This window comes from Cherax quadricarinatus, chromosome 26 (genome assembly GCF_038502225.1).
Source record: "Cherax quadricarinatus isolate ZL_2023a chromosome 26, ASM3850222v1, whole genome shotgun sequence".
Taxonomy (NCBI): Eukaryota; Metazoa; Arthropoda; class Malacostraca; order Decapoda; family Parastacidae; genus Cherax; species Cherax quadricarinatus.
The window spans coordinates 8184629-8194676 of NC_091317.1; the positions used below are offsets into that span (position 1 = coordinate 8184629).

At 47.5% G+C, this 10048-nt stretch overlaps 1 protein-coding gene across 1 annotated transcript; it reads left to right on the top strand.

Moving 5' to 3' along the window:
• The first annotated feature begins 1388 nt into the window (after positions 1–1388).
• Positions 1389–2719, top strand: LOC128691504 (uncharacterized). The gene is made up of 5 exons (XM_053780357.2): positions 1389–1415; positions 1514–1820; positions 1929–1970; positions 2089–2190; positions 2297–2719. Exons 1-5 carry the CDS (start codon positions 1413–1415, stop codon positions 2308–2310), a joined length of 468 nt encoding a protein of 155 aa, XP_053636332.2. The 5' UTR covers positions 1389–1412; the 3' UTR covers positions 2311–2719.
• Positions 2720–10048: the final 7329 nt, after the last annotated feature.

A 10048-nucleotide genomic window follows, 5' to 3' on the forward strand; every position in this document is an offset into this window, starting at 1 on the left:
TTTGACACTCACTTGGCAAGACGGTAGTACCTCCCTGGGTGGTTGCTGTCTACCAACTTGTATATATATATATATATATATATATATATATATATATATATATATATATATATATATATATATATATATATACATATATATATATATATATATATATATATATATATATATATATATATATATATATATATATATATATATATATATACATAATGTCGTGCCGAATAGGTAAAACTGGCTAATTAGCATGAACTCATTTAAAATTAAACCCTTTCTAAAATTTTCTCATTCATTTAAAGATATATTTTTTTCATTGATGTTAATGCAAAAATTAATTAATTTTGTACCAATAGAACCTTAGAAAATTTACCTAACCTTGTTATAACAAGCACAATTTAATTTTGCCTAATCCAACTAAATATATTTTAGATAAGTTTACAGTAATTTAATAATAAAGAAACACAATGCTCTTCTTGCCTTATACAGCAAGAAGAGCATTGCTAGTTATGCCAGACTCGAATGTTTTACCTTTTCTCTCTGGAGGAGTTTGAATATTTTCTTATCCTACCACTCCTATATTCTATATTCTATATTCTACATGGACCTTATTTAAAGACAAAATACATTGACAAAAACACAATAGAGAGTAGAACAACATAGATAACATCTCAGAGCTGCATCTCGAATACCTCGTCCAGCTCCCCGGCGGTGGGTCGCGTACCCAGAATGCTGCAGGCATTTCCCATTTGGATCGCAACACTGAGTCTCTGAAAGAGGAAGCTGGCCGCTCTGTGATCCTTAGTTTATGTGACGAGTTTTTCACACAGCTCTTTGAGAAACTTTAGAACACACTTGCCCCATGTTCCAAGGTTCTTTGACCTTACTGTGATGAAGTTATAGCAAGGGGAAAGGCCTTCATATTTACGGATCTGGGTTTCTTTGTAGCTTGCGGCTCCACCCCCTTCAGCTTCAGATTATGGCAAGTAGGTGTCTGGCAAAATGGCGGCACAGGTGTTGTCCTAGGCAATCTGCTTACCTCCTGCCAGGGTAGCCTAGTGAGTCCAACAGGACGCTTTTGACTTCCATCAGACCTTTGTACTTGGGGCAAGGGACCGTGTTGAGACTTCTCTTTATGATGTCGTTGACCTCCTCATGTCTAACATACTTCCCTTCTGATGTATAACACATGAGACCATGAAGTCCGAAATAATCAGCCGACGCCCTGACGCAAATGCACCTGTTTCTATTTGTTTATTACTTACCTCCTTTGCTAATGACTCACATCCAAGGCGTCGAATTCCAGGTACCGAAGGTTATTGCAGGCAGGAGGATCACTGTGCTATATAAGGTCCGGGACACCCTCCCTCACCATCACTCTGGTTCCGATCATCAACCACACAACCTCTATAAACATGGTAAGTGACTGATGGAGTTTTGTGAAGTGACTGCATTACTATACTAAATGTATGATATAATTATATTACAAGAATATTAACAGTGCTAATTTTTTCAGCGTATCCTGGCTGTGACTGTGGTGTTGGCCGTGATGGCTGGTGTTTGTTATGGTGGACTAATTGGTGGCCTTGGTGGCTACGGTGGACATGGTGGTCTTGGAGGCCTTGGTGGCCATGGCGGATATGGTGGCTACGGTGGCCTAGGTGGACACAGTGGATATGGTGGTTTAGGAGGTCTTGGAGGCTTGGGTGGTCTTGGTGGCTTGGGCGGTCTGGGAGGATTTGGCGGTGGATTTGGCAAAGGATATGGTGGAGGAGCAGGAGGATATGGATCAGGATTTGGAGGAGGATATGGAGGCGGATATGGTAAGCAAAAAATCTGTTAGTAATTTGTATCAATACATAGTAATATTTCAGTATATAGTTATCTTGAGGAAGTAGCCACATTGTAAAGCTGGTTTTATATTTGCACAGGTGGACAAGGAGGACACACCTTCGTGCTGAGTAAGAGCCACGGTAAGACAACAATGTTTGTATTTTTCTTGTTTAGATCTATTACAACAACATTCTTTGTAAACATTAACATCAAAGATGTTTCACCAGTCGTTCTTATGAATCATTTGTATGTTTGCAGGAAGTGAAGGAGGATATGGTGACCTGGGCGGATTCGGTAAATTTGGAAAAGGAGGATATAATGGATTTGGTCTGGGTGGACAAGGTGGATTTGGAAAGCTTGGTTAGTATATTTTTTATTTTGTGTAATGTTTCATTGTTAACATTATAAAAAATAAGGTGGCGGAACTAATAGGGACGACATTCTAACACCTGTTTCGTAATTTCAGGCCTCGGGAAGTAGAGTATGTGGCATCACCTTGTACTAATGAACACCAGCCTCCTCAGTTTTCTTCACAACCTCTTCAATAAAATTTGTTGAACAACAATCGTGACTCTTCATTTACATTAATTACGCATTTCCCTGTATAACAATTTAAAATAATCAATGGAAATAAGTGTGTATCGTTTTAGTGGGATATTCACTTGAGAAGTGATCCCCAGACGCATGTGGCCAGAAACAATGGTACAACCATTCAACTAGATTGAACGGTAATACAAATAAGTAGGTGACATAAGGTGCTGTAAGAATAATTGGGGAATCCTCATCCTGTGTTAGGAAAGTTTATCAGAATCACTTGGAATCCATTATCAGGCCGGAGTAACTTAAACAATAAAACCCTATAAAATAATTCATATTCTTTGTTTGAATCTCATCGAGCTCCTCAGACTTCGGAACTAAAAATGTAGCAGCTATTTCCCGTTTGTATCATCACACTAAGGTTTCACAGCCTTGTGGAAACCAGAACCACAATTGAATTGATCACAGCATGATCGCATCACGGCTAACTATTCTCATGGTTGCCCTGGTAACAAGACAGCTTTAGGTGTTGCTCTGGAGCTATACTTTTGACCTGTTAACTACAATGTTTTATGACCAACAGGGGTTTATCGTACGTCCTCAATAGGTATTACAATAATTTAAAAAGAAAATTAATGCATCAACCGTCCCAAGACAGGGTTATCCGCAAGAAGAAACACTTTCACCGTCAATCATTCAGTCACTGTTTTTGCAATAGCGTGTCGACATCACAGCTCGGATAATTCTATGAGCTGCATCAGCATCACTCCTGTTTCAGAGTGCAGGCGTTGTACTTTCTACCTCCTGGACTCAGTCCGGCAAACCGGTTTCCATGAAACCATTAATAAATGCTACCTCGCGATTGCCGTGACGCTGGTGACGTGTTACTTCCCTGATACCAAGCAACTGGCTCCTGGTACTGATGAAAAAAGCAGTCATGAGCCACAACGTTACATCCAAAAAAAAGTTAAAATTACTTTCAACACTACCACAGCATCAGTAATTAAGTTTAACTAATTAAGATTAATGACTTGGGGCTTGATAATAGACCGAAATGGACCGAAATATCGCCATAAGGTTCTTCTCTTAAGTGCGGGTTTATGGTAGTTTCTGACCACTCTACGCTGGCGGCGGAACCACTTGGATTAAAAATCTGAAAGTATTTTTAAGAAAAAAAAATGTCTTTATGATAGATTAGGGGCAATGTTAGAGACAGGTACAAGTCCATGAGGTGATTCTTGTGGATCAAGTGCCGTGTTTGGTGTGACGAGGCACCATGATACTGTGAAAAAAAGTATTTACCCGAGTTGCTTTCTCATCTCTAGAATTACTGTGTACCTGAGCTATTAAGTTTAGCAATTTTATTTGCAAAATATTGAATTTTTTCTTAGACTAACATAGCCTAAGGTGATTCACCGGGGCGGTAAAGTAAAAATAATCCTAAGTCCAATCTGCGCAATCCACACGATCTCCACAATTCTATCCAGAGATTAGATGATAAACCCAGATTTACCAGATAAACTAGTTAGATCGAATAGTTAGGCTCAATCAGACTGTACCTAACCAACCTGACCTGACCTAGCATAATATGACCAAGTCTAAGTCAAAGCCGAGCCTGTTACTGCAGGGACCTTCAGAGAAACAAAAAGAAGGAGTTAAACGAAGGTCAACATTTCGCTTTTGTCTCTGGACCGACCTTCAGAACTGGTGGCCTTGATTGTAGTAATGAACCAGTGAAGGAACTAATAATGATCTGGGGTAATTCTGAAGCTCGTGTTCCTTGAGAAATTTATGAGGTATGTTTATTGCCGGAAACAACTAATTTCAAACCTTTCTTTGTAACACTGATACTGAGGGAGTTGACTTGGTGGGTTCAGCCTTTGTTTCTCCTATCTTGTAACTAAATAATCAGGAATTAATAATAATTAAATAATTTGGTAGCTAAGTAGTATTGAATATATACCTTCCCTCTTTTCCACACATTATACTCTTCTAGATTTACAGATCATAATATAACATGACATGAAATTTTATGGACTGCAGTCTTCAGTCGAACATGTGTAGGAAGACTGTAAATGTTTCAAGGATCCCTGGACTGATATATTTTTTCAGCAATGATCTGAGTGAGTTGTGTCTTGATGCTCTGGGTATCTTGAGGTAAAGCGAAGTAGATGTAAATTATTCAGCGTTACAAGACGCCAGGAACATTTATTCAGCCTGAGGAGGTCAGGAATTGGACTGACCTGGATCACGAACTAATGGCGGCAGACTGTACACAGCATAGCAAGTGGGTATAACATGGGTCACGAGGCTAGGAGGGGGTTAAACCCAGCCTCGGTTAATTAACAGGCGGGGCCAGGAGCTGAAATGACTCAGCTACTTCGAAAAGTAGTACCAAGAGTCAGGTTTGGAAGCACAACAATAGTAGTAATGATTATTACTTTGATTTATTAATGATAAAGCACGAAAACAAGTAAGGGTAATAAATAGTATGGCAAAAAGGGTCTTATCGAGCAAAAGAAGAGGATGGTAGCTCCAGTTCCGTGGATCAAGGGCCTCTCGCCATGAAGAATGGACATATTCTTACGCTCCACGAGGCACCAGTCAACGTAGTGTCTGTTGACGAGCACTGCTTGAACCACCAAACTTGGTGAAGTATTCCAGCCACACCCTGAGGAAGGTGAAGCCTTATAGCCACACCCTGAGGAAGGTGAAGCCTTATAGCCACACTCTAAGGAAGGTGAAGCCTTATAGCCACACCCTGGAGAAGGTGAAGCCTTGCAGCCACACCCTGAAGAAGGTGAAGCCTTACAGCCACACCCTGAGGAAGGCGAAGCCTGTAAGTCACACTCTGAGTCACACTCTACCTCAAAAAGGGTGACTTGCTCGCTGATAACAAGATTGGTCTTTCTGGTAACCTGGACACGCCAACGCCATTCCTGGTATTCAGGACCACGCCAGACCTGGTCGTCAGGACCACGCCAGACCTGCTCATCAAGACCACACCACGCCTTGTCTTCAGGACCACACCACACCTGGTCTTCAGGACCACACCGCACCTGGTCTTCAGGACCACACCACACCTGGTCTTCAGTACCACACCACACCTAGTCTTCAGAATCACACCACACCTGGTTTTCAGGACCACACTACACCTGGTCTTCAGGACCACACCACACCTGGTCTTCAGTACCACACCACACCTAGTCTTCAGAATCACACCACACCTGGTTTTCAGGACCACACCACACCTGGTCGTCAGGACCACACCACACATGGTCGTCAGGACCACATCACACCTGGCCTTCAGGACCACACAACACCTGGTCTTCAGGACCACACCACACCTGGTCTTCAGGACCACACTACACCTGGTCTTCAGGACCACACAAAACCTGGTGTTCAGGACCACACCACACCTGGTTTTCAGGACCACACTACACCTGGTTTTCAGGATCACACCACACCTGGTCTTCAGGCTCACACACCACCTGGTCTTCAGGACCACGCCACACCTGGTCGTCAGGACCACACCACACCTGGTCTTCAGAACCACACCACACCTGGTCTTCAGGACCATACCACACCACACCTGGTCTTCAGGACCACACCACACCTGGTCTTCAGTACCACACCACACCTAGTCTTCAGAATCACACCACACCTGGTTTTCAGGACCACACTACACCTGGTCTTCAGGACCACACCACACCTGGTCTTCAGTACCACACCACACCTAGTCTTCAGAATCACACCACACCTGGTTTTCAGGACCACACCACACCTGGTCGTCAGGACCACACCACACATGGTCGTCAGGACCACACCACACCTGGCCTTCAGGACCACACAACACCTGGTTTTCAGGACCACACCACACCTGGTCTTCAGGACCACACTACACCTGGTCTTCAGGACCACACAAAACCTGGTGTTCAGGACCACACCACACCTGGTTTTCAGGACCACACTACACCTGGTTTTCAGGATCACACCACACCTGGTCTTCAGGCTCACACACCACCTGGTCTTCAGGACCACGCCACACCTGGTCGTCAGGACCACACCACACCTGGTCTTCAGAACCACACCACACCTGGTCTTCAGGACCATACCACACCACACCTGGTCTTCAGGACCACACCACACCTGGTCTTCAGTACCACACCACACCTAGTCTTCAGAATCACACCACACCTGGTTTTCAGGACCACACTACACCTGGTCTTCAGGACCACACCACACCTGGTCTTCAGTACCACACCACACCTAGTCTTCAGAATCACACCACACCTGGTTTTCAGGACCACACCACACCTGGTCGTCAGGACCACACCACACATGGTCGTCAGGACCACACCACACCTGGCCTTCAGGACCACACAACACCTGGTCTTCAGGACCACACCACACCTGGTCTTCAGGACCACACTACACCTGGTCTTCAGGACCACACAAAACCTGGTGTTCAGGACCACACCACACCTGGTTTTCAGGACCACACTACACCTGGTTTTCAGGATCACACCACACCTGGTCTTCAGGCTCACACACCACCTGGTCTTCAGGACCACGCCACACCTGGTCGTCAGGACCACACCACACCTGGTCTTCAGAACCACACCACACCTGGTCTTCAGGACCATACCACACCACACCTGGTCTTCAGGACCACACCACACCTGATCTGCAGGACCACACCACACCTGGTTTTCAGGACCACACTACACCTGGTTTTCAGGATCACACCACACCTGGTCTTCAGGCTCACACACCACCTGGTCTTCAGGACCACGCCACAGCTGGTCGTCAGGACCATACCACACCTGGTGTTCAGGACCACACCACACCTGGTCTTCAGGACCACACCACACCTAGTTTTCACGACCACACTACACCTGGTCTTAAGGACCACACCACACCTGGTGTTCAGGACCACACCACACCTGGTCTTCAGGACCATACCACACCACACCTGGTCGCCAGGACCACACCACACCTGGTCGTCAAGACCACACCACACCTGATCTTTAGGACCACACTACACCTGGTCTTCAGGACCACACCACACCTGGTCTTAAGGACCACACCACACCTGATCTTCAGGACCACACCACACCTGGTCTTCAGGACCACACCACACCTAGTTTTCAGGACCACACTACACCTGGTCTTAAGGACCACACCACACCTGGTCTTCAGGACCACACCACACCTGGTCTTCAGGACCATACCACACCACACCTGGTCGCCAGGACCACACCACACCTGGTCGTCAAGACCACACCACACCTGATCTTCAGGACCACACTACACCTGGTCTTCAGGACCACACCACACCTGGTCTTAAGGACCACACCACACCTGATCTTCAGGACCACACCACACCTGGTCTTCAGGACCACACCACACCTAGTTTTCAGGACCACACTACACCTGGTCTTCAGGACCACACCACACCTGGTCTTCAGGACCACACCACACCTGGTCTTCAGGACCACACCACACCTAGTTTTCAGGACCACACTACACCTGGTCTTCAGGACCACACCACACCTGGTCTTCAGGACCACACCACACCTGGTGTTCAGGACCACACCACACCTGGTCTTCAGGACCACATCACACCTGGTCTTCAGGACCACACCACACCTGGTCTTCAGGACCACACCACACCTAGTCTTCAAGACTACACCACACCTGATCTTCAGGACCACACCACACCTGATCTTCAGGACCACACCACACCTGGTCTTCAGGACCACACTACACCTGGTCTTCAGGACCACACCACACCTGGTCTTCAGGACCACACCACACCTGGTCTTCAGGACCACACCACACCTGGTGTTCAGGACCACACCACACCTGGTCTTCAGGACCACACCACACCTGGTCTTCAGGACCACACCACACCTGGTCTTCAGGACCACACCACACCTGGTCTTCAAGACTACACCACACCTGATCTTCAGGACCACACCACACCTGATCTTCAGGACCACACCACACCTGGTCTTCAGGACCACACCACACCTGATCTTCAGGACCACACCACACCTGGTGTTCAGGACCACACCACACCTGATCTTCAGGACCACACCACACCTGATCTTCAGGACCACACCACACTTGATCTTCAGGACCACACCACACCTGATCTTCAGGACCACACCACACCTGGTCTTCAGGACCACACCACACCTGATCTTCAGGACCACACCACACCTGGTCTTCAGGACCACACCACACCTGATCTTCAGGACCACACCACACCTGGTGTTCAGGACCACACCACACCTGGTCTTCAGGACCACACCACACCTGATCTTCAGGACCACACCACACCTGGTCTTCAGGACCACACCACACCTGATCTTCAGGACCACACCACACCTGATCTTCAGGACCACACCACACCTGGTCTTCAGGACCACACCACACCTGATCTTCAGGACCACACCACACCTGATCTTCAGGACCACACCACACCTGATCTTCAGGACCACACCACACCTGGTCTTCAGGACCACACCACACCTGATCTTCAGGACCACACCACACCTGGTCTTCAGGACCACACCACACCTGGTCTTCAGGACCACACCACACCTGATCTTCAGGACCACACCACACCTGGTGTTCAGGACCACACCACACCTGGTCTTCAGGACCACACCACACCTGGTCTTCAGGACCACACCACACCTGATCTTCAGGACCACACCACACCTGGTCTTCAGGACCACACCACACCTGATCTTCAGGACCACACCACACCTGGTGTTCAGGACCACACCACACCTGGTCTTCAGGACCACACCACACCTGATCTTCAGGACCACACCACACCTGGTCTTCAGGACCACACCACACCTGATCTTCAGGACCACACCACACCTGATCTTCAGGACCACACCACACCTGGTCTTCAGGACCACACCACACCTGATCTTCAGGACCACACCACACCTGATCTTCAGGACCACACCACACCTGATCTTCAGGACCACACCACACCTGGTCTTCAGGACCACACCACACCTGATCTTCAGGACCACACCACACCTGGTCTTCAGGACCACACCACACCTGGTCTTCAGGACCACACCACACCTGATCTTCAGGACCACACCACACCTGGTGTTCAGGACCACACCACACCTGGTCTTCAGGACCACACCACACCTGGTCTTCAGGACCACACCACACCTGATCTTCAGGACCACACCACACCTGGTCTTCAGGACCACACCACACCTGATCTTCAGGACCACACCACACCTGGTCTTCAGGACCACACCACACCTGGTCTTCAGGACCACACCACACCTGATCTTCAGGACCACACCACACCTGGTCTTCAGGACCACACCACACCTGATCTTCAGGACCACACCACACCTGATCTTCAGGACCACACCACACCTGGTCTTCAGGACCACACCACACCTGATCTTCAGGACCACACCACACCTGATCTTCAGGACCACACCACACCTGATCTTCAGGACCACACCACACCTGGTCTTCAGGACCACACCACACCTGATCTTCAGGACCACACCACACCTGGTCTTCAGGACCACACCACACCTGGTCTTCAGGACCACACCACACCTGATCTTCAGGACCACACCACACCTGGTCTTCAGGACCACACCACACCTGATCTTCAGGA